This window comes from Oryctolagus cuniculus, chromosome 18 (assembly GCF_051225735.1).
Source record: "Oryctolagus cuniculus isolate XC-2025 breed Fujian yellow rabbit chromosome 18, ASM5122573v1, whole genome shotgun sequence".
Taxonomy (NCBI): domain Eukaryota; kingdom Metazoa; phylum Chordata; class Mammalia; order Lagomorpha; family Leporidae; genus Oryctolagus; species Oryctolagus cuniculus.
In genome coordinates this window covers 26,223,525-26,246,911 of record NC_142884.1, presented here as the reverse complement: position 1 = coordinate 26,246,911, position 23,387 = coordinate 26,223,525, and the positions used below count along the sequence as shown (strand labels likewise).

The following is a 23,387-nucleotide window of genomic DNA, read 5'->3' as shown; positions in this document are numbered from 1 at the left end:
CAAAACAATGGTGCAAGGTCTTTTAAAAAACAAACAAAAAATCTGCCCATTAGCATCAGAGTTGGGGGAGGGGGGAGCAGGTTACAGGTACAGATTCTGAAACTCTGCAGTCTTAAGAGACTGGGTGGCTGCAGCCTCATTTTGAGTATCCATCCCAGTGCAACAGGAGAGAAACAGGACTCATTTAGAAAAATATCAAGCTCCTCACAACTGGACACGTGTCCATTTCTAGCTCCAAACCAATCAGGAGCGAGGAGTGTCAGATCCTCACCGGCAGTGACCCCTGCTGCCCTCGTAGGGACTCCTGAACGTTCAAGCATGCCCAAAATGGCCTCATGTGAACTTTCCGGGGTGATGGTATCAAGCACCATTGCTGTGGTGTGTCGTGTGCAAAAACAGTGAAAGCCAAATCAGCGGTGCCTGTGCAGATCACCTAGCTGGGTGCCAAATGCTGTCCTGTGCCCAGGGGTTTGAGCCAGATTGAAGTGCCGTGTGTACTGGGGGAACGGGCATGCCTTCCCACCCCCATGAAAGCACCTGTTCGGCTCCCATAGGACAGCAAGCTGATGGAAGCTCACCCTGCTGTGCTGTCCCTGTGTTGGAGCATGAGCGCCCCATAAACCCTTCTGGGCTGCATATTGGCCCCTTGTCAATTTCTATCTGCAAGTGAGCCAAAGACCCTGGGCTTGGTAAGGCCACTGTGATGTACAAATAGTTCCACTTTCTGGAAGCAGGTTTGTGACAATGTTTCAGGATCACCTTTTGCAGCATGAGTTAATCAAAGAAAAAAAGACAAAGGTTGTCCCTTGCATTCTTCATTAAAAAAATTTTATATATTTGAAATGCAAAATGAGAGAGAGAGAGAGAGCAGGAAGGAGGAAGGGAGGGAGGCAGGGAGGGAGAGAGAGAGAGATCTTTCATCCGCTGGTTCATTCCCCAACTGCCCACAGTAGCAGGGCCGAGTCGGGCTGAAAGCAGGAAATACAGCTGCATCTCCCACGTGGGTGGCAGGAACCCAGCACCTGGGCCTTCCCCTGCTGCTTCTCCTGCACATCGCAGGAAACTGAATGCAAATGCAGACGGACACCCCATGCAGGGGCTCCAGCCACCGCGCTGGCACATCGCCTGCCCGTGTTCTCCACCTCCTTTCAGGCCTGGGACCTTCCACGTCTCACCTGTCGACAGGCGTGTTGGCCTGCCAGGTATGTAGCCTGCTTCCTCGCCACCCCCCCCCCACCCAGCACCAGGTGAACACCATGCTCCCCATCAGCAGCTTCCTGCCTGACTCGCAGGCGCACACCTGTCCTTTCCCAAGGTCCTCCTGGGGGACGTCAAGCACACACCTGTGGGGCCTGTAGAATCAAGCTTTTTTTTTTTCCTTGAATTTTTATTTTTTTTAAAGGTTTACTTGAAAGTCAGTTACCGAGAGAGTCGAGCTTATTTTTTAAAACTAGAGGCTTACCTGAACATCTTGCTCCCCCAAGCACAGAACCTAACAATTCCCATGCTCTCTCTAATCTGGTCTTCTACTATTTTGTTGGTTGCCCCAATCAATTAACACATTTCCACATAGAGCTTAAGAAACCTTGTGCCCACCCCCACCCCCCATTGAAATATTAAGGAATTCAGCTGTAAAAGCTTCCTGGCCCAGGATTTGGGGGGGGGTGTCGAGGTTTCTTTCATTTTTTAAAAAAATATTATTTATTTATTTGAGTGCTAGTTAGAGAGAGAGGGAAAGACAGAGAGAAAGGTCTTCCATCAGCTGGTTCACTCCCCAGATGGCCAGAGCTGGGCCAATCAGAAGCCAGGAGCTTCTTCTGGGTGCGGGGACAGAGCCTTCCAAGTGAGAACTCTGGTGGCTGCTTCAGTCACAGGAGCTGCAGACCCCGGCCCACTCAGAGGACGGGGTCGTGCACACTTCCGCTAAGACAGCAAGCCCCGCACAGAGACCTGGGGAGCGCGGCCCGCTGGACGCTGGGGGTGGACAGCCCAGCAGGCCCCGCGCGCTCCCGGCGGGGAGGCCAGCCCAGGTCCCCAAGCCCCCGGGCGCCCCGCGGCCCAGGAAGCGAGCCGCGCGCCCAGCACCGCGGGGCCCCCACGCCCCTCCCCGCCGCACGGCGGCGCTGCGCAAGGCCGGCCGTTGTCCGGGGCCGTTGGGCGCCCACGTGGTTTCTGGACGCCTGGAGGCCGGCGCGGGGGCGGGCGCCATTACGAGAGGCCGGGGGCGCGGGGTGGAGCCGACGAGGAGCCCAGAGCGCGCCCGCGGCAGCGGCGTCGGGTGGGAAGACGAGGCGCGGCACTGGGGGGCGTGGCGGCCGGCCTGCAGGCGGGGCGCGTCCAGGGCAGGAAGCTGGAGTCCCCGTGGAGCTGGTGGGCGCGGCCCCCGCAGAGGCCTGAGGCGTCCGGCGCGACGGCAGGGGCCGCCCCCGGGGCGGCGGCAGGGGCCGCGCGGCTCGCCACGCCCGCCACGCCCGCCACGCCCGCCGCCGGGCGCGTCGTCCAGGGCGAGCGGGCCAGAGGCGCGGCGAAGATGCTCCAGGTCCTGGTGCTCCAGGTGAGCGAGCGGCCCGCGCACGGACGGTCGGGCCCGGGTCGGTGCAGGCGGGAGGCTGGAGTGCGGGTGGGGGTCGCTTCAGAAGGGGGCGCGTGCGCTGTTCCGGACAACCCCGGAGGGCAGTTGCTGCGAGCTGTCTCGCACTAGGTGTGCGTGCCTGACTCGGGCACGTTGGCAGGTGTGTTGGTGCCCCGCACACCCCAGCCCACGTCCGCCCTAGGTTAGGGCCCTCGCGGGGAACCGTGGACCTGGCTCCCGCCCTTCCCCCGCCGCCCTCGGGGCTCGGCTTCGGGGACCCCCCCCCCACGCCGCCCTCTCCTCACGCGGGTGTCCTGGTCCCTGGGCGGGCATGGGCCGCCACCTGGGAGACTTGAGGTGCAGGGAGGGCTCCCGAGGAAGACAGGGGAGGCGCTGGAGGAGGGAGTTTACAAACCGGAGCCAGGGTGTGGGATGGGGAGGGGCGCCGCGAAGGAGGGGGATGGGTGGTGTTTGTGTTCTGTGGATTCACCCGACCAGAGCGTCACACACCCCCGAAGCCGCTGACTCCTTGCAAGGAGGCCTGGCTCTCAGACTTTTCAATTTGTTTTATTTACTTGACAGAGTTAGAGACAGTGAGAGACACAGACAGACAGAAAGGTCTTCCTTCCTTTGGTTCACCCCACAAATGGCCGCCAGGGCCAGCGCGCTGTGCCGATCTGAAACCAGGAGCCAGGTGCTTCCTCCTGGTCTCCCATGCGGGTGCAGGGCCCAAACACTTGGGCCATCCTCCACTGCCCTCCCGGGCCACAGCAGAGAGCTAGACTAGAAGAAGAGCACCTGGGACTAGAACCCGGCGCCCATATGGTTCGCTGGCGCCCCAGGCAGAGGATGAACCAAGTGAGCCATGGCGTCGGCCCCTGGCTCTCAGACTTTGAAGGGATTTCAGGTCTCCCTGGGAGGCTCCTCTGCACTAGTCAATGTTCTCCATCAGTCCTAAATATGTCAGTCCCAATTCCTTCCTGTGAAAGGGCTCTCACCCATCCTGCCACGTGCACGCCCGTGGGTGCAGGACTTGGGCAAGAAGTGCTGGGCTCGTGCTCTCCTGCTTGGGAACCCGTGTGTGTGTTGGGCCCTGGAACCTGCTTGTGTCTCCCCTCAGCTCTGCCCAGCCTCCACTTATGACTGCGACCTGGCTCACCCTTGGAGCAAATCTTCTGTCCCTTATAGGAGTATGTGCCCCAGTGAGGTCCAGGTTCCGGCTGTCCTGATCCAGATTGATGTGGCATTTCCATGGATACGGTGCCCCCTCCCACCCTGTGCCCATCAACAGGTGATGGGGTACCCTCAGGGTGGTGTGCATGGAGGATGGGAAATTATTTAGCTTTCACATTAGTTAGTTTTGAGGTGTCCTCTTACACATGAGGATGTCATATGAAGTGAGGTGAGCCAAGCAGAAAGGCCCACGTGCTGTATGATTCTGTGGGCGAGATGAATGGCAGCTGCCAGAGGTTGGGTTTGTGCGTACAGGGCAGAGATTCAGTTTTGCAAGGTGAGGAATTCTGGAGATGGCTGGTGCTCGCGGTTGCACAACAGTGCCAGTCTACGTAATGCTACTGAACTGTACACTTAAAATTGCCCAAAAGGATGAATTTTATCTGGAGTTTGCCACGACTTTTTAAAAAGATTTACTTGATTCTGTCCCGGTTGCCCCTCTTCCAGGCCAGCCCTCTGCTGTGGCCAGGGAGTGCAGTGGAGGATGGCCCAAGTGCTTGGGCCCTGCACCCCAAGGGAGACCAGGAGAAGCACCTGGCTCCTGACTCCTGCCATCGGATCAGCGCGGTGCGCCGGCCGCAGCGCGCTGGCCGCGGCAGCCATTGGAGGGTGAACCAACGGCAAAGGAAGACCTTTCTCTCTGTCTCTCTCTCTCACTGTCCACTCTGCCTGTCAAAAAAATAAAATAAATAAATAAATAAATAAATAAATAAAAAATAAATAAATAAAAATAAAAAGATTTACTTATTTGAATAACAGAATGACAGAGACCAACAGAGAGGGAGATCTTCCATCCACTGGTCCATTCCTCAAATGGCCGCAACAGCCAGATCTGGCAGAGTCTGAAGCCAGGAACCAGGAACTCCATCCGGGCCTATCATGTGGGTGGCAGGGGTCCAAGCACTGGGACCCCGAGGCACATTCCCAGGGAGCTGGATCAGAAGTGGAACAGGCGGGACTCGAACTGGTTCTTGGTGGTCATGAGACAGGAACCCGGCAGAGAAGAGAAGCAGCGACCCAGAAGACAGCGGCCTCCCTGAGTGACGCAGACAGAGGTGAGAGCTGTACCTGGAGAGCCGCATCACCAGGAGCCCTGTAGCAGGGCAGCTGTGCTGTTCCTGAAGAGTCCGGCCTGCAGGAGACTCTGCCACATCTGGCGGGGACGAGACCTCTCCTGGCTAAGGAGGGCCGAGAAGAGCTGTTGGCTGCCAGGAACGTGAGGAGGGCTCGCACGCCCCAGCTGGTTAGGTGCCGCGTGTGATGTCTGCATCGCACCTCAGGGTGCCTGTTCAGATCTGACCGCTCAGCTTCTGGTCCAGCTTCCCGTGTGCTCACATGGGAAGGCAGCGTATGATGGCCCAAGTACTTTGACCCCTGCCCCTGTGTAGGAGGTCAGAGTGGAGTTCCTTCCCTCCTCCCAGACTTGGCTGTTGTGGGCATTTGGGGAGTGAACCAGCATATGGAAGAGCTCTCTCCCCATCCCCCACCTTGCTCTTGCTGTCCATCTCTCTCTGTCACTCTGCTTTTCAAATACATAAGTACACACAGCATACATGAGGAAAGCAGCCCGGGCCACACACGTCTGTGTTTGAAATCTGGGAGGCCGTAGCACCCTGATGGCTGGGCATGTGGCCTTGGAGCAGTGGCAGAAAGCAGTAGTCCTCGGCCTTCCCTGGGAAGCTCCTGGAGGACCTGGCAACTAGAACTGTGTGTGTTGCTGTCTGCAAAAACTGGGCCCGGCTTGCATTTTACAGGTTTTAGAAGCAGATTTTTTTTTTAAATGAAACATTCTAGCAGCCTCAACATTTAACATTAAAAAATTTATTTATGTATTTTCATTGGGAAAACAGGTCAGCAGAGTTCTTCCATCTGCTGGTTTACTCCAGAATGCCCACAGCAGCCAGGGCTGGGCCAGGCCAAAGCTGGGAGCCTAGAGCTCAGTCCTGGTCTCCCACGTGGGTGACAGCGGCACAGTGCTCGAGCCATCATCTGCTGCCTGACCAGTAGGCACGTTGGCAGGAAGCTGGATTGGTGGTTGTGTGGCCTTGATGTGAACCAGGTACTCTGAGTGTGCCAAGCCGTGAGCTGACTACTGCCCCAAACGCCCACCCCTAAGAATGCTTTCTAAACGTCTTTCCTAAATTACTCTTTGGAAAATTTCCAAACACAAAAACAGCATCATGAATGCCTGTGTGTACTACGCCCACACTAACTGGTTGGTAACGCTTTGCTGCGTTTGCACTTCAGAAATATGTGTATGTAAAAATTACTTTTTCTTTTTTGGTTGAGCCATTTGAGAATGAGTCTAGAACTCAGAGCACTTAAGTGATTTTTCTAGGAACAAAGCCTTCCTCTTATAGAACTATAATGTAATCATCACACTTGAGAAATTTAATGTTGGTGCAACTCTGTTACCTGATACACAGTCTGTACTCCCTTTGTCCTGATAAGGTCTACTGTAGCTTGTTTTTTCTGATAAAGAACCCAGAACTACACACTGCATTTAATTGTCATGGCCTTGTAGAGTTCATTCAGGCAGTACATTGGTCTATCTTTGATGATACTGAAATTTCTGAAGAATAAGGGCAGTCACTTTGCAAAGTATTCCTCAATAATTATAACTATATTAATATATTTAGGTTAGACACTTTTAGTAAAAATGCTACATAAGTTATGCCACGTCAGAGGACAAGATGTTTTAAAAAAAAAATTGATGCTGGGGCCAGCATTGTGGTATAGCAAGGTAAGCTACCACCTGTGATGTCAGGACCCCATATGGGCACCTGTTCAAATCTCGTCTGCTCCACTTAAGATCTAGCTCCCTGCTAATGTGCCTGGGAAAGCAACAGAAGATGACACAAGTGCTTGGGCCTCTGCCACCCATGTGGGAGACCCAGATGAAGCTCTTGGCTTCAGCCTGGGCCAGCCCTGGTCATTGCAACCATTTGGGGAGTGAGTGAATTGGTGGGTGGAAGATCTCTCTCTGCCCCCCTCTCTGCCTCCCTCCCTCTCTAACTCTGCGTTTGAAATAAATAAGTAAATCTTTTTTAAAAATTCAGATTAATTTAAAAATTTTAACTTTTTATTAGAAAATACATTGGAGATGCAGAAAAGTGTGGAAAATAGTATCAATATTGGGACACCCACCAAACTCTTATCTATTTGAAAGGTAGAGACACAAGGAGAGACACAGCTCTCCCATCCCTTTGTTCACACCCCAGATGCCCACAGTAGCCAAGGCGGGGCCAGGCCAAAGCTTGGAGCTGGGAACTCACCCTGAGTCCCCCACACTGAGGACAGGGACCCAGTCACTCAAGCCATGGTCAAGAGGCCTCCTAGAGTGTGCACTGATTAGCAGCAAGCTGGAATCTGCATCAGAACGTGCACGGAAACCTAAGCACTCCCATATGGAACGCAGACCCGGCCTGAGGATTCACTGCTATGACAAAAGCCCACCCCTGTTTTTTAATTGATGTATAATTTATTTACAGAAAAATTCATTCCTTTTTGTGTAGAATTCTGTATTTTGAAAAATGCATAGCATCGTGAAATCACCCCCACAGTGAAAATGCAGAAGCATTTCCTCACTTCCCCATATTCCCATGATGACGCTCCTTTGTAGCTGTATCTTTCTCTACCTGTAATGCTTTATAAAGAAGATTGTTTTCTGCTGCTATTAGTTTTTCCTTTTCTAGAATGTCACAGAAATGGGTGCCTGCAGAATCCCAGAGCAGTAGTGGCCTTTCACTGTGGCTTCTTCAAAGACGACACATTGGATACTGCTTTGTGTTGCTGCGTAGGGTCAGTGGCAGAGTAGTATTCCGTTGTGTGCACACACAGCAGTTTATACTCACCGGCCACTTGAGTTGTTTCAGTTTAGGGAGATGATGAACAACATATAATCTTTGCATACAGGTAGTTGTATGGACTCGAGTTCATTTCATTTTGGAGAATAACTAGGATGGAATTACTTGTGTTTTAACTTTATGAGAAACTGATGGACTGTGTTCCAATATAACTGCCTTTTTGCATTCCTGTCAAAAATGTCTGAGTTCCCTTTTTCTCTCTCTCACTGTCTAACTTTGCCTGTCTAATAAAAAGGTGGGGGGGGGCGGTTGTGTGGCTCACTTGGTTAATCTTCCGCCTGCGGCGCCGGCATCCCATGTGGGCTCTGGGTTCTAGTCCCGGTTGCTCCTCTTGCAGTCCAGCTCTCTGCTGTGGCCCGGGAAGGCAGTGGAGGATGGCCCAAGTGCTTGGGCCCTGCACCCCATGGGAGACCAGGAGGAAGCACCTGGCTCCTGGCTTCGGGTTGGCGCAGTGTGCCGGCCATAGCAGCCATTTGGGGGGTGAACCAATGGAAGGAAGACCTTTCTGTCCGTCTGTCTCTCTCTCTCTCACTAACTCTAATAAAAAAAAAAAGTCTGAGTTCTGTTTGCTCTTCATCCGTATATACAATTAGTATTGTCAGGTTTTTTGTTTGTTTTTTAAAGATTGATGATTTCGACAGGCAGAGTTAGAGATCTTCCATCTGCTGGTTCACTCTTTTTTTTTTTTTTTTTACAGAGTGGACAGTGAGAGAGAGACAGAGAGAAAGGTCTTCCTTTGCCGTTGGTTCACCCTCCAATGGCTGCTGCTCCCGGTGCACTGCGGCCGGTGCATCACGCTGATCTGATGGCAGGAGCCAGGCGCTTCTCCTGGTCTCCCATGGGGTGCAGGGCCCAAGCACTTGGGCCATCCTCCACTGCATTCCCAAGCCACAGCAGAGAGCTGGCCTGGAAGAGGCGCAACCGGGACAGAATCCGGCGCCCCAACTTGGACTAGAACCTGGTGTGCCGGCGCCACAAGATGGAGGATTAGCCTATTGAGCTGCAGCACCAGCCTTGGTTCACTCTTGAATTGGCCGCAAAGGTGGGAGCTGGGCCAGGCCGAAGCCAGGAGCCCCGACTCCATCTGGGTCTCTTTTGTGGGTGCAGGGGCTCAAGCACTTGGGCCATCCTCCACTGCTGTCCCAGGCAATTACATTACAGGGAGCTGGATTGGAAGTAGAGCAGCTGTGACTGGAACCCACGCCCTTATGGGATGCAGGGGTTGCAGCAGCTTTACCGGCTAGGCCTTAGCGCCAGTTTATAAATTGTAGCCATTCTAGTAGATGGGCAATGGTATCTCATTGTGGTACTAATTTGCATTTCCTTGTCACCAGCTTGTTTGCCATCTTTGGTGAGGTATATGTTAAGATTTGTACATTCTTCTAATAATTATGAACTCCTTAACGTTCTTTATATATTACAAAGTTCTTTGTTAGATGTATGATGTGTGAATACTTCCTCCCAGTTTCCTTTCTCTTATGTTTTTCAAGGAGCAGAAGGTTTTAATTTGGATGGACTTTAATTTATCAGTCTTTGCTTCTATGAATTATACTTTTGGTAATGTTATCTTTGTCTAATTTAGCCACAAAGGTTGCCTCCTATTCTTTTAGGAGTTTCACATTTAGCTATGTGATCCATCTGACTTAATTTTTTTGTTTGGGGTCAGGAATGGATGGAGGTTTTGTTTTATTTGCATGTGGGTATCTAATTGCTGCAGGACCATTTGTTGAAAAGAGTATACTGTGTACATTGCATTCCTGTGTGCCTTTATCAAACAGGAGCTGACCGTGTTCACGTGTGTCCCTTTGTGTGTGTGTGTCCTATGGAGCTCAGCACCTGTGCTTTCTCCAGCGCCACCCTCGCCTGATGGCTGTAGTCTCACAGCTGAGACTGGGACTTGAGGTCGGATAGTGAGTCCTCCAGTTGTGTTCTTCTTTCTCATGATTATTTAGGCTGTTCGAATTCCTTTGATTTTATTTAACCAAAGATTTATTTTTATTTATTTGAAAGTGAGAGTTACAGAGAGAGGTAGAGCCAGAGAGAGAGGTCTTCCCTCTGCTGGTTCACTCCCCAAATGACTGCAATGCCTAGAGCTTATCTGATCTGAAGCCAGGAGCTTCTTCCAGGTCTCCCACGCAGGTGCCGGGCCCCAAGGACTTGGGCCATCTTCTGCTGCTTTCCCAGGCCATAGCAGAGAGCTGGATCGGAAGTGGAGCAGCCAGGACTCAAACTGATGCCTATATGGTTTGCCATTGCTGCAGGCTGTGGCTTTAACCCGCTGCACCACAGCACCAGCCCCTCATTCCTTTGTCTTTCCAAGGAGGATCTCATTATTAGCATGCTGATTTGTAACCACCCCTTCCCTGCAAAAATCAACCAGTAAAACCTGTTGGAATTGCGTTGTGTTTCTAGAGCACTTCAGGGGAAAACAGCCGTTTCTTAATTACGGCCCCCACAGGTGCTAGGGGGGTTCCCACCCGCAGCACTGCGCAGCATCTCATGAACAGCCTCCATTACTGTCAGCCACCCCTCAAGGCGCATAGCCCATGGTGCTGAGGGTCCAGTTGGGCCCTCTGCTGAGGTGGATGGGCAACCCCTGCCCCAAGGGTGACCTTTTTCGTTTGATCAGTAATTGTTTTTATGATCTTGTCCTCATCACCTATTTGTATACAAAAGTTGCTTAAAATTTTAAAACCAATCTAAAGAGACAAAAACTAAAGGATCGCTGCATTTATTTTATTGGGGAGCTGTTTCCTCAAGCTCCGGCCCTGGGTAAATCAGTCCACTTCCGGAGTTTCTCTGCAGCCACCAGCCCTGCTGGTCTCTTTAGGGCTGACCCTCCTGTGTCAGAGGCTCAGCTTGTACGGTATTGCTGGATTTGAGCTGCACTCTAGTTTCAGGCCACCTGCCTGTCTGTGTTGTGGTGGGTCCAGGGAGCTATCTTGTGGACTTTGACTGTAGTAGGGGTGGATGGAACAAGGGTCTGTTTATTTCTAAGAATTTGTTTTATCTGTTTGAAGGCTTTTTTATTTGATTTAAAGATTTTATTTGTTTGAGAGGTAGAGTTAGACAGTGAGAGGGAAAGACAGAGATAAAGGTATTCCTTCCGTTGTTTCACTCCCCAATTTGCCACAATGGCCAAAGCTACGCCGATCTGAAGCCAGGAGCCAGGAGCTTCTTCCTGGTCTCCCATGCAGGTACAGGGGCCCAAGGGCTTGGGCCATCTTCTATTGCTTTCCCAGGCCATAGCAGAGAGCTGGATCGGAAGTGGAGCAGCTGGGACTCGAACCAGCGCCCATCTGGGATGCCAGCACTTCAGGCCAGGGTGTTAACCCGCTGCACCATAGCGCCAGCCCCGAGAAGTCTTTTTTACAATAGAGGACTTTTCCCCACTTTGTGGCTTTCTAAGTCTGGAATTTGCAGGTCTAACAAGCAAATTAGATACAACAGGATCTAAAACAAAAAGATTGAATCGTTATTAGAGTACCTAGGAAATGTGTTCTCTAAACCAGGAGCAGGTTTTCTCACAGAGAGAGGCATGTAGGCCTGGCCAGGTACGTATGAGGCCCGACCTCTCTCTGTCTTTACATGGGATAGTGGAAGAGACATCATAAGAAAGGTGTGAACCTCTTGAGGGAAGACGCCCTGTTGACTCCATTACCTAGGCGGCCTGGGAGAAGAGCTGGCTTGAACAGGAGGTTAGTACAGAAGAGGCGGCACTTCTGAAAGGAAGATTGCAGTCCTGCCTGTACTGACCCGAGGCCTTGCCCTCAATGGCAGTAGTTATCTTGGAAGCTGGCAGAGTAAAGGGCTCTTTGAGCTTGGAGCCAGTAGGATCTGTGGTTCTAACCTGGGATCCCTTCAGCCCCAAGGCAATTCCATTCACCCAGCTCTTGACAGAATTTGGTAGAGGCTGGCTTTTTTTCAGGATGGCTGTTTGCCCCATCTCCTGGCTTTCCAAATTGAAGCCTGATGCCATTTGGGGTAGACTGGCCTCACTGGGTCTTTTTGATGGCAGAACACTGTGTAAAGTAGCTATTAGTTGGCTTGACAGCTATCTTTACATTCCTCCTGCTAAAGCAGACCACAGAGGCATCCTCTAGGATGTCAGTTAAGGGGTTGTTGCGTTCTGTCCTTAATCTTTGGTGGCTGAGCTAGAAGTCTGTAGTCACAGGCATGTTTTGACAGTTTTTTTTTTTTTTTTGAAACAATGCAGTGCCCATGAGGAGAGCTATGTTCTTTAAGTACGATCAAAACATGAAGATCATTTACCTAATTTGTCTATAAATTTTGTTATCATTAATTTGCCAAAGAACAACTTTAAATTGGACTTTAGGGAGCAATGAGCACTGTATTATACCTCTAACTATATTGTTTTTAGATAAATAGTATACCTTTATGGTTGCAAATACCTAACACAAGTGCAACTTGTTTGACCAGCAGACCCAAATGCAAACATGTCAATGACTTAAAAAAATTTTTTTTTAGTTTTTCTGTACCAACAAATTGAGAACAGCCTATTTATCATATTTATTTAAGTCAGGTGCACCAGAAAAGTAATTTGTGTTAATTTAGCAGTATTATATGAGTGTTTTTTTTTTTTTTTTGACATGCAGAGTGGACAGTGAGAGAGAGAGACAGAGAGAAAGGTCTTCCTTTGCCGTTGGTTCACCCTCCAACGGCCGCCGCGGTCGGCGCGCTGCGGCCGGCGCACCGCGCTGATCCGATGGCAGGATCCAGGAGCCAGGTGCTTTTCCTGGTCTCCCATGGGGTGCAGGGCCCAAGCACCTGGGCCATCCTCCACTGCACTCCCTGGCCACAGCAGAGAGCTGGCCTGGAAGAGGGGCAACCGGGACAGAATCCGGCGCCCCGACTGGGACTAGAACCCGGTGTGCCGGCGCCGCTAGGCGGAGGATTAGCCTGGTGAGCCGCGGCGCCGGCATTATATGAGTGTTTTTTATCCATAAGCAATCAAAACCGTTTTTAATAATTTTTATATAGACATACAATCTGCACATAAGTACCTGGCTCCTGCCATCAGATCAGCACGGTGCGCCAGCCACAGCAGCCATTGGAGGTTGAACCAACAGCAAAAAGGAAGACCTTTCTCTCTCTCTCTCTCTCTCTCTCTCACTGTCCACTCTGCCTGTCGGAAGAAAAAAAAAGAAAAGAGGAAAAAAAAATTAATGGGGCTAGCTGTGGTGCAAAGGGTTAACGCCCTGGCCTGAAGCGCCGACATCTCATATGGGCGCTGGCTCCTGGCTTCAGATTGGCACAGCTCCGGCCATTGCGGCCAATTGGAGAGTGAACCAGCAGATGGAAGACCTCTCTCTCTAACTCTGACTTTCAAATAAAGAAATCTTAAGAGTGTTAATTTTTTTAAATCTATGACGTCAGTGACCCCCCGAGGCTGTTGACATGAGCTGCCTAGACTAAGGAAGCCTTTGAGTCCACAACTCTCAGTATTTGGACAAGGCCAGAAGCAAAGTGGAAGTTCTCTCCTCCCTTTAGAGAAAAGTACATCCTCTTTTGATGGCTGCTTCTTTTCACTGGGGCCTCACGGAGATCCTTCATGTAAAGCATTTTTTGCCACAGTGTCTTGGCTTTCTATGCTTGACATGTAAAACAAGTCCATATTTAAACAGACTTTTAAAACTTTAAAACTTTTAAAACTCAGCTGTTTTTAAACAAGTAGAACTTAATGAGACAAAGATTATCTCAGTAGTATACAAAAAGACTATTTTCCCAAATATCTATTAACACTTAAGTATTTCATCAACCTCATTGCTTTTACAGAGGATCAGATTTTAATCTTACGTCAAAAAAAAAAAAACAGATTGATAACTTTTGTAGCTAACAAGAAAATTTTATAAGCATTTAAGACTTCCACACACCTTTTGCAGCTTACCTAAACCGTTTTATCTTTTCCATTCCAATCTTACAATCCATGTCCTTTCTTTATTATTTCACTAAGAAGCACAGTTTTGACTTGGCCAGAGACTAGTTAAAGCAGTGAAAACAGATTTTATTCAGTACCTCCTGAGGAGAGCTGAGCTCCATCACCAGTGGTGCGGAGGTGCCTGGGTGTTTTAAAGGGAGGGCTGGGGTTGGCACAGCTCAAGGGAAGAGTGAGAAGAGGTCATTCAGGATAAATGCGGTGATCCCAGCTGTGTGTGCTAGCTGGAAGTTATGGAAGTTAGCACGCTGTCTTCTTGCAGAAACTGGCATGGCGGCCCTGGCCTCATAGGAGTGGCTACTGAGCAGGGACACACTTCCAGATTTGTAAGCTTTTTTGAGTGAAGTCTCTAAGAACGGAAGGTTGGGGCCTGCCTCAGATGATAGCCTGAACAGTCAGTTCTTCTGGCATTGTGGAGCTTTCTCAGGCTGGCAGGCAGGCAGGCTTGCTTATTTATTTATCCATTTTATTTAAGAGTAACAGGGGGCGGGGGAGAGAAATAGCTCTTATCTACTGATATACTTCCCAAACGCCTACCATGGCCAGGACTGGACTGAAGCCAAAGCTGGCAGTAGGGAACCCATTCCAGGTCTCCTGCATGGGTAGCAGGAACCCAGTTGGGCCATCACTGCTGCCTCCCAGGCTCTGCATTAGCAGGAAGCTGGGGTCAGGAGCTGGAACTGAATATTGAATCTTTAGCACTCTGGCAGGGGGATTCAGTGAGTGTCATGACTGTTAGGCCACATGCTCACCACTCAAGTAAGCACTTTAATGAATAATTGCAGTCATCCCAGGGTTGTGGCCTTGTGCTGCTGGAAGCTGGAATCTGGTTGTCTCTGAGTGCGAAGGACTGAATGGAGCCACATGCCCGGAGTGCTGTTTCTAGGGGCAGCAGCTGTAACTGCGTGCTCCTCTGAGCCCTGCACCGCTCACTTACTCAGTACTCCTTGCTGTCTCCCCCATTGTCGTTCAGGACTTGGCAAGGATGGGGGGGTGTTGATGTGCAGACATCAGGGCTCCCTCTATGGCTGTTTCAGAATTTCTCCCCCTAATCCTCACTGGCACCGACAGCTCTGATTCCCCGAGCCACAGTGTGACTTTGTGTTGCGTTGTTGCCACTCTGTACAGCTGGGAGGTGTTCTGGGATAGTGCCCAGTGAAGTTCCTTCTTTCGAGGGTCAGCTCTCCAGTGTCTGTTGCTTTTGCTAGCTCTTCATTTAGTTTGTGTTTTTTCAGGGTTCATAATTGTGCTGTGTGTGTAACTTATACACTATTTTGCCCTTGCCAGAATGACTGCTATTCATTTTCCAGTTATTTATTATCAGAATAGTCAAACATTCAGAAAAATAATACGATTACTAAGGTGAACTCTTCTATTCCTGCCACTGGTAACTTAGACGCCATATCTCTGGGTGTTTCTGCTTCCATACCTTTTCAGTAGACAGAGTTAGGAAAAACCTCTGAAAACTCGTGAGTTCTGGCCGGCGCCGTGGTTCACTATGCTAATCCTCCGCCTGTGGCGCCGGCACCCCAGGTTCTAGTCCCAGTTGGGGCGCTGGATTCTGTCCCGGTTGCTGCTCTTCCAGTCTAGCTCTCTGCTGTGGCCCCAGAAGGCAGTGGAGGATGGCCTATGTCCTTGGGCCCTGCACCTGCATGGGAGACCAGGAGGAAGCACCTGGCTCCTGGCTTCAGATTGGTGCAGCATGCTGGCTGTAGCGGCCATTTGGGGGGTGAGCCAACAGAAGGAAGACCTTTCTCTATCACTAACTCTGCCTGTCAAAAGAAAAAAATCGTGAGTTCTTTTTTAAAATTTAATTTTATTTATTTGAAAGAGTTACAGAGAGAGGTAGAGACAGAAAGAGAGATCTTCCATCTGCTGGTTCATTCCCCAGATGGCTGCAACGGCCGGAGCTGTGCCAATCCGAAGCCAGGAGCTTCCTCCAGGTCTCCCACGTGGGTGCAGGGGCCCAAGGACTTGGGCCATCTTCTACTGCTACCTCTCTCTGTAACTCTTTCAAATAAATAAAATTAAATTAAAAAAAAAAACTCACGATTTTTTTTTTTTTGGACAGGCCACAGCAGAGAGCTGGATCGGAAGTGGAGCAGCTGGGACTTGAACCGGCACCCATATGGAATGCTGGTGCTTCAGGCCAGGGCTTTAACCCACTGCACCACAGCATCGGCCCCAAATCATGAGTTCTTAGTGATGTTGTCAATCAAACTTAATTTTGGGGGGCTGGTGCTGTGGAATAATAGGCTAAGCCTTTGCCTGTGGTGCCGGCATCCCTTATGGGCGCCAGTTCATGTCTTAGCTACTCCTCTTCTATCCAGCTCTATTGTATGGCCTGGAAAAGCAGTAAAACATGGCCCAACTATTTGGGCCCCTGCACCTGCATGGGAGTCCCAGAAGGAGCTCCTGGCTCCTGGTCTTGGATCTGCCCAGCTCTGGCCGTTGTGGGCATTTTGGAAGCGAACTAGCGGATGAAAGACCTTTTTCTCTGTCTCTCCCTCTCTCTGTAACTCTACCTCTCAAACAAATAAAATCTTTTAAAAAATTTAATTTTCCATTTTATAATTCTTTCCCCTAACAATAAAAATCTTGGTTTCTAATAACAATAGTAGATAAGACCCATTCAGAGAAGTCTAAGTTTCATCCTTATTCTTTCCACTCCATTCTTTTCTCCTGTAGGAGGTAATCTGTATTTGTTTTGGTTCATCTGCTGTCATTTAAAAAAATATGAGCAGGCTGTATATATATTCATACTTATTTTTCTTACACAAAAAGAATACTAAAAATGTTCTGAACCTTTTGTATATATGGATGTTTTAATAGGTATTTTAATAAGAAGAATATGTTTAATACTTATATTTTTAAGCTACAGGAGACCAAATAGAACTGATTGCTTTTTGAGTTGTACTACATAATTGAGAATTACATATTATTGATTACATGTTTTAAATTTTATCTTTGGCTCTTTGGTATGACCATTTAAGAGAAAGGTAGTTGTCAAAAATGATAGATCACTTAAATTAGAAAGTTACATGGTTCTAAGGTTTATTTGGTTTTAAAATAAATCATGCATTATTTTATAATCTTCTAAAAATTCTACAGGTTGAAGATCCAGATTGCTTCTGGGTTATTATAAAAGGATGTAGTCCCTTTTTGGATCATGAAGTCGACTATCAAAAACTAAATAGCGCCATGAATGACTTCTATAACAGCATGTGTAAAGATACAGAAATAAAACCATTAATGTTGGAAGAAGGACAGGTATGTATCTGAATGCACTTTATTTATTGTATCTTTATTATTATTTAATGATTTATTTAGTTGAAAGGCAAAGTTAGAGGGACAGATAGATCTTCCATGCTCTAGGTCAATCCCCAAATGGCCTTAATGACCAGGACTGGGCCAGGCCGAAGCCAGGAGTCAGGAGTTCCATCAGGATCTCCCACGTGGGTGCAGGGACCCAAGGACTCAGACCATCTTCCTTTGCTTTCGCAGGCTCATTAGCAGGGAACCAGACTGGAAGTGGAGCAGCCGGAACTGGAACCAGCACCAGCCTTTAATTATCCTATCTTGAAACACTAATCAGGATGTAGGGGTGGGTGTTTGGCCAGGTAGTTGAAACACCACCATGTTAGAGTGTTTGCATTCGGTTCCTGATTCTAGCTTCCTGCTAATACACAGACCCTGGGAAGCACCAGATGATAGATAGCTCCAGTAATTAGGTCCCTGTTACCCACCTGAGAGACCTGGATTGAGTTCCTAGCTCATAGCCTTCACCCTCTCCCCCCCGGCTGTTGTGGGCCTTGGGGAGTGAATCATTGGGTTGGGAGTGCTCTGTCTACCAGATAATTGTTAAAAATATTTCAGGAGCTTAGAATGATGAATGTGATTAGACTATTTTAACGTTCATGGTTGTTGCCTTGTGTTAGGTTTTTGGGTTGCATGAGACTCAGGCTGATGGTGGCAGGGGGTGGTGCTTGTGTAGGTCCAAGTGGGGCCTTGGGATAGATGCCATCCAGATCCAGGTGTTAGGGCTGTCTTCCTGGCGGTGGGAGCCAGGGCAAGTATACGGACCTTGGCAAAGAGGACCTGGGGTTTTCGGTTCTGGGCCAGTGCCTCCCTCTTTGGTTGCTCATGGCTTTGACCGACTTGGGATTGTTTCTGCTCTGTGCTCTACATCAGGGCTTCTTTGCTTTCGTGCAGCCTCAGCCACCATTGCTGTGGTCTGATTTTCTCTTGGGTCAGCCATGTTCCAAGTGTGAACTTCGGTAATAGCATGGAGGGGAAGGACATGAACACTCGTTAGGAGGGAGACAAGACCTCATCTGATTTCCTTCCCTCGTGCCCACAAATGTCCTTAGTGACCAATTTGTTATTTTTCCATACCAGTGACTTACTGGAGGGATGGAACGGGGTCAGTGGTCCTTTAAGTGTAGTCTTGTTTGGGAAAGCATGATGGCCTCCTCACAGTGAGCATTTACCCAGGAGGTGAGCGCTTTCTCCCTGTCCTTTTGTGGAGAGGTGGTTAAACAGGACACTGTGAATAGATTCAGGGTCACTTGTTTTGAAGAACAGGCGTGCTGTTACCTTCACGTGGGTTTAACATGGGAGAGAGTGCCACTTGCAAGCCATGCTAGGATGACCCCTCCTTCGTGGCACTGCTGTGAGTGTTTCACTTCATGCTCTCTCCATTCAGTGGCTGTCACTGCCTGAATCCACTTTCATTTGTTTTCTTTTTTTTAAAGAGTGATTTATTTATTTGAAAGTCAGAGTTACGCAGAGAGGAGAGGCAGAGAGAGAGAGAGGAGGTCTTCTACTCCCTGGTACACTGCCCAGTTGGCCGCGACAGCCAGAGCTGTGCCGATCCGATGCCAGGAACCAGGAGTTTCCTCCTGGTCTCCCACGCCAGGTGCAGGGGTCCAGGGACTTGGCCGATCTTCTACGGTGTTCCCAGGCCATAGCAGAGAGCTGGATTGGAAGTGAAGCAGCCAGGGCTCGAACCGGCACCAATATAGGATGCCAGCACTGCAGGTAGTGGTTTTACTATGCCAAAGCATGGGCCCCTCATTTGTTTTCTTTTCTTTTTCTTTTTTTTTTTTTATTTTTTGACAGGCAGAGTGGATAGTGTGAGAGAGAGAGACAGAGAGAAAGGTCTTCCTTGCCGTTGGTTCACCCTCCAATGGCCGCTGCTCCCACTGCGCTGCGGCTGGCGCATCGCACTGATCTGAAGCCAGGAGCCAGGTGCTTCTCCTGGTCTCCCATGGGGTGCAGGGCCCAAGCACTTGGGCCATCCTCCACTGCCTTCCCGGGCCATAGCAGAGAGCTGGCCTGGAAGAGGGGCAATCGGGACAGACTCCGGCGCCCCGACCGGGACTAGAACCCGGTGTGCTGGTGCTGCAAGGCGGAGGATTAGCCTAGTGAGCCGCGGCGCCAGCCCATTAGTTGTCAATATGGTGATTTCTCCCACTCCTTCTGTATTGGTGAGCTGGAATTCTTCCCGTTTAGCACTTTCCTTTCAGCTGATCCCTGTTTCCTGGGGGGCCTTTTCCTGGGAGACAGTGCTCAGTTTGGGCAGCCTCCTACACCTGTGTCATCTCCTGTAAGTTGGGTACAGGCTGAGACGATGTTGAGAGGAGCCTTTAGGGCTGTCATCACGTGACTAGAGGTTTGACTGCTGAACGTAATAAAGCCTGCCTTCTGTTTTGCAGGTCTGTGTGGTGTATTGTCCGGAGCTACGGTGCTGGTGCAGGGCCGTCATTAAGTCAGTCATGTCTTCAGCAGACCATTACCTGGCAGAGTGTTTCCTTGTAGACTTCGCCAGGTACATTCCAGTAAAATCTAAAAAGTACGTATGTGTGGTTTTATGTCTGTTTGCCTTACTCTCTTTAAGGAGATAATGATGAATTTTAAAGGAGAATGTCAGTTTTTAAAGTAAGGGGATTACCTTTTGCGAAAAGAAGACATTGAGCATTTTTGTGCCTTAAGAAATGAAAACTTGGGCCAGGCATTTGGCGCGGTGATGAAGTCACGACTTGGATGCCTGTGCATCACATCAGAGTGCCTGCACTTAAATCTCAGCTCCACTCTCCACTCTGGTTTTCTGCCAGTGCACCCCCGGGAGGCAGCACATGAGGGCTCAAGTTGATCCCTGCCACCCACACGGGAGACTGAGTTCTGGACTCCTGGTGTCAGCCTGGCTGTTGCCGCATTTGAGAAATGAATCAACCAGTGGACAGGCATCTGTGTTTGTCTCTCTGTCTCTGACTTTCAGATAAATGATGAAGGAAGACTGCAGGTTTCCATTCTGCGTCCATGACTAGAGGAGCAAATGGTCCTAATGAGGACAGAGAGAGTGACTGTGGCCTTTCTCCACTTGCCTGCCTAGGGTGGGGCAGGGCAGGTTCAGGCTGTTCCCTTCTCGTCTCCTGGGTGCCCTGTGCCAGCTGCTCTCTGGCCTGTCCTCTTAGTTTGCACGTGGGATGGGGTGGGTCCTTCAGTGCGGTTTGCCTCACTACCGGGAGGTAGAGAGAAACTCTCCGTGTCTCCACAGAGGAGGAAATTGATGGCCACCCTCAGGTTGCAGAGAGCAGATTATATACTCAAGTGCGTATTCCTGGTTGTTCTGCGTCACAGAGTAAAGGTGTGGCTATCACGTAGGGTGCGGAGACAGTTCAGGCTCGTCCTGACAGTAACCTTCATTGACTGTGGGACTGCATGTCACAGCTCACTAGAAAACATTAGCACATCACTGTGTTCCTAAAGTTGTATTTATAAAATGCATGAAGTTTTAATAAATGGTTTCTGGGTGGGGAGGGGGGAGGGAACATGCCAGCACACGAGGCTGGTGCTGTGGTATAGTAGGTTAAGTCTCTGCCTGCCGTGCCAGCATCCTATATGGGCACCCGTTCAGATCCCAGCTGCTCCACTTTGAATCCAGCTCCCTACTCATGGCCTTGGAGAACAGCAGAAGATGACCCAAGTGCTTGGGCCCTTGCACCCACGTGGGAGACCCAAAGAAGCCCCTGGCTTCCGATTGGCCCAGCTCTGGCCATTGTAGCTATTTGGGGAGTGAGCCAGAGAATGGAAGACCAAGCTCTCTGTCTTCCCCTCTCTCTGTCTATAACTTTACCTCTCAAATAATTAAATGTTAAGAAAAAGCTAGCACAAGTCACTGTTGGTGTTTAGTGATAATTGTCCCATGGTTTGTCCCAGAGTCAGAGGATGTCCATTTAATAGGCAAACACAAGGGCTCTTATTCCACTGCAAAAAGAGCAGAGCCAGCTAGCCTTCGGTGCAGTAAGAGGTGTCTCTCACGTAGAGGAGTTTCGTGGCAGAAGGGCTCATCAGACATGGAGGATTTGCAGATACTCAAGGGAAAAGTAGGTGCCTCCCCAGCTTGGGATTCTGCACCTCTGTGACCATAATTGTTATAAAAGTACTTGGGGTCAGCGCTGTGGCATAGCAGTACAGTCACCAACTGCATTGCCGGCATCCCATATAGGTGCCGGTTAAAAAGCCCAGGCTGCTTCACTTCTGACCCAGCTCTCTGCTATGGCCTGGGAAAGCCAAGTCCTTGGGCCCCTGCACCCGTGTGCAGGAGGACCTGGAAGAAGTTCCTGGCTTCTGGCTTCAGATCCACACAGCTCCAGCCAGTGTGACCAATTGGAGAGTGAACCTGTGGATGGAAGACCCCTCCCTCCCTCCCTCCCTCTTTCTCTCTCCCCCTCTCCCCCTCCCCCTCCCCCTCTCCCTCCCCCTCTCCCTCTGTGCAACTCTTTCAAATAAATCATTTTTTTAAAGTACTTACTGTGTTTAGCCATCTGGGGAGCTTTTCCTTTTGTATTTGGTGTTTTGAGTTTATTTTTGGCAAGAAAATCAAATGATTAAGTAGAGCTCTAACCTGTCTAAGACAAAGGGTAGGGCTTCAGGGAAGAGAGCTGCTTGATGGTGAGGAAATATGTTGACATGTCTGTTGCTTGCCTTACTTGTCACCTCGCCGTCCATCAGCTGTTTTGTGCAAAGTTGGCAAATACTAATTATTAAAACATCTGTTCATAGACAGCAATGTTGGAGTAATTCTGGTCACGTAGTAAGTGGAATTTATTTCACAGGCTTATTCATTGTTATTCAGTGTTTCCTTTTATTTTTCACTTTTTATGTATTTGAAAGGCAGAGAGACGAGGGGGGGGCAGAGAGACGAGAAGCGTGCGCGCGCGAGAAAGCACGTGCCTTCTTGTTTCACTTCTAAAATACCTACAACAGCCCTGGGTAGGCCATGCTGGAGCCAGGAACTGGAAACTCAATGTGGTCTCTCCTGTGGGTGGTAGAGACCCAGCCACCTGCTGCCTCCCAGGGCCTGCACCAGCAGGAGGCTGATCGGGTGTGGAACAAGAACTGGAGCCCGGGTGTTCTGACACGAGGTCAGGGCATCCCAAGCAGCATCCCAGCAGGTAGGCCGCATGCCTGCCCCTGTGCAGTATTTCTGTTCCTTCTTTCCCTCCCTTCCTCTCTTCCTCCCTCCTTCCCTCCTTCCTTCTGATTTGTGGTATGAAAGGCAGAGTGACAGAAAAGGAGAGAAAGAAAGAGAAGTGTATCTTTCATCCTTTGGTTTACTCCTGCAAATACCCACCACAGCCAAGCCGAAACCAGGAACCCAGAACTCTATCTGAGTTTCCCATGTGGGCACAGGGACCCAAGTACTTGAATTGTCTTCACTGATGTCCCAGGCGCATTAGCAAGGAGCTGGATCGGCAGTGGATCTGGGCCCAAGCTGGCACTCGCATGGACACTGGCGCCGTGGGTGGCGCCTTCACCTGCACCACAGTGCCAGCTGCACAGTGTGTCTTAACCTGAGGAGCCTCACCAGATACACTCTCCCTGAATTCCTGCCCCTGTGCCATGAAATTTTGATGCCACAGATACACTGAATCACTGTGTAGGATCTCTCTGCTTTTACAGGAAGATTTTTTTCCACCCTCCAAGAAGCAGTTTTGTCCCCTTGGCCAGATGTCTCCAAGCATCTGTTGGAGGCTGTGTTAGAATCAGAAAGGGATGTCTTTACTTTGTTTTACGGCAAGCATGTACCTAGGTGAACTATAAAGGACTCTGTTCTGTGTTGTGTGTTTTATAATGGAACTCTCTCTGCTTCATTTGTAAGCATCCGAGTTGCAGTGGAATCATTTATGCAGCTTCCCTACAGAGCAAAAAAGTTCCGGTTGTACTGCATGAAGCCTGTTACATTGCACATTGACTTCTGTGAAGACAGCGCCGAGATTGTGTAAGTACAGGTTCTGAAGTCACAGGAATCATGAGTAAACGCCTTCAGTTCATGTCTGCATTTATGTGCCATCAGTTACCCGCGAGCAGGTTTTGAAGGTCTGGGTTCTGCAGGAGGCAGCTTCTGAGTTGGTGCTGGTCAAACTGGCTGTGAGTAGAATTCTCAGGCACCCCCTCTCGGGCCTGAGCTCTGTGCCCTTTGACTTGAAAAAACAATTTATAAAAAGTAGTAGAGTAATTCGAAAGAAAAGCTTTCTTGAAATAAAACTGCTGGAGCATTAAAAAAAACTTGACCACATGCCTGCCTCTGTCCCACGTCTTTCCTCCTGGAGGCCTCTGTGGGCTGTGCAGGCTGTGACCTTCCCACCCTCCGTTGGTGCACTTACATACCCATGTGATCGTGGGTCCTGCCCTCTGTCAGTGCACATACACACCCCTGTGCGCCTGGATCTCGCCCTCTGTCTGCACTTACACC

General features: G+C 49.7%; 1 protein-coding gene across 1 annotated transcript; it reads left to right on the top strand.

The window, feature by feature from the left end:
* Positions 1-1,090: 1,090 nt before the first annotated feature.
* Positions 1,091-23,336, top strand: LOC149120885 (uncharacterized). Its single transcript, XM_089319083.1, has 5 exons — positions 1,091-1,202; positions 2,187-2,554; positions 16,739-16,897; positions 19,345-19,481; positions 22,794-23,336. The coding sequence occupies exons 1-5, from the start codon at positions 1,091-1,093 to the stop codon at positions 22,915-22,917; spliced, it is 900 nt and encodes a 299-aa protein (XP_089175209.1). The 3' UTR covers positions 22,918-23,336.
* Positions 23,337-23,387: the final 51 nt, after the last annotated feature.

Bases quoted from the DNA above. Each gene is read 5' to 3' on its own strand.
- LOC149120885 (XM_089319083.1), top strand. From the start codon at position 1,091: ATGCAGGGGCTCCAGCCACCGCGCTGGCACATCGCCTGCCCGTGTTCT. The intron at 1,203-2,186 runs GTATGTAGCCTG...GGACGCCTGGAG, and splicing joins CAGGCGTGTTGGCCTGCCAG to GCCGGCGCGGGGGCGGGCGC. The intron at 16,898-19,344 runs GTATGTATCTGA...TCTGTTTTGCAG, and splicing joins TAATGTTGGAAGAAGGACAG to GTCTGTGTGGTGTATTGTCC.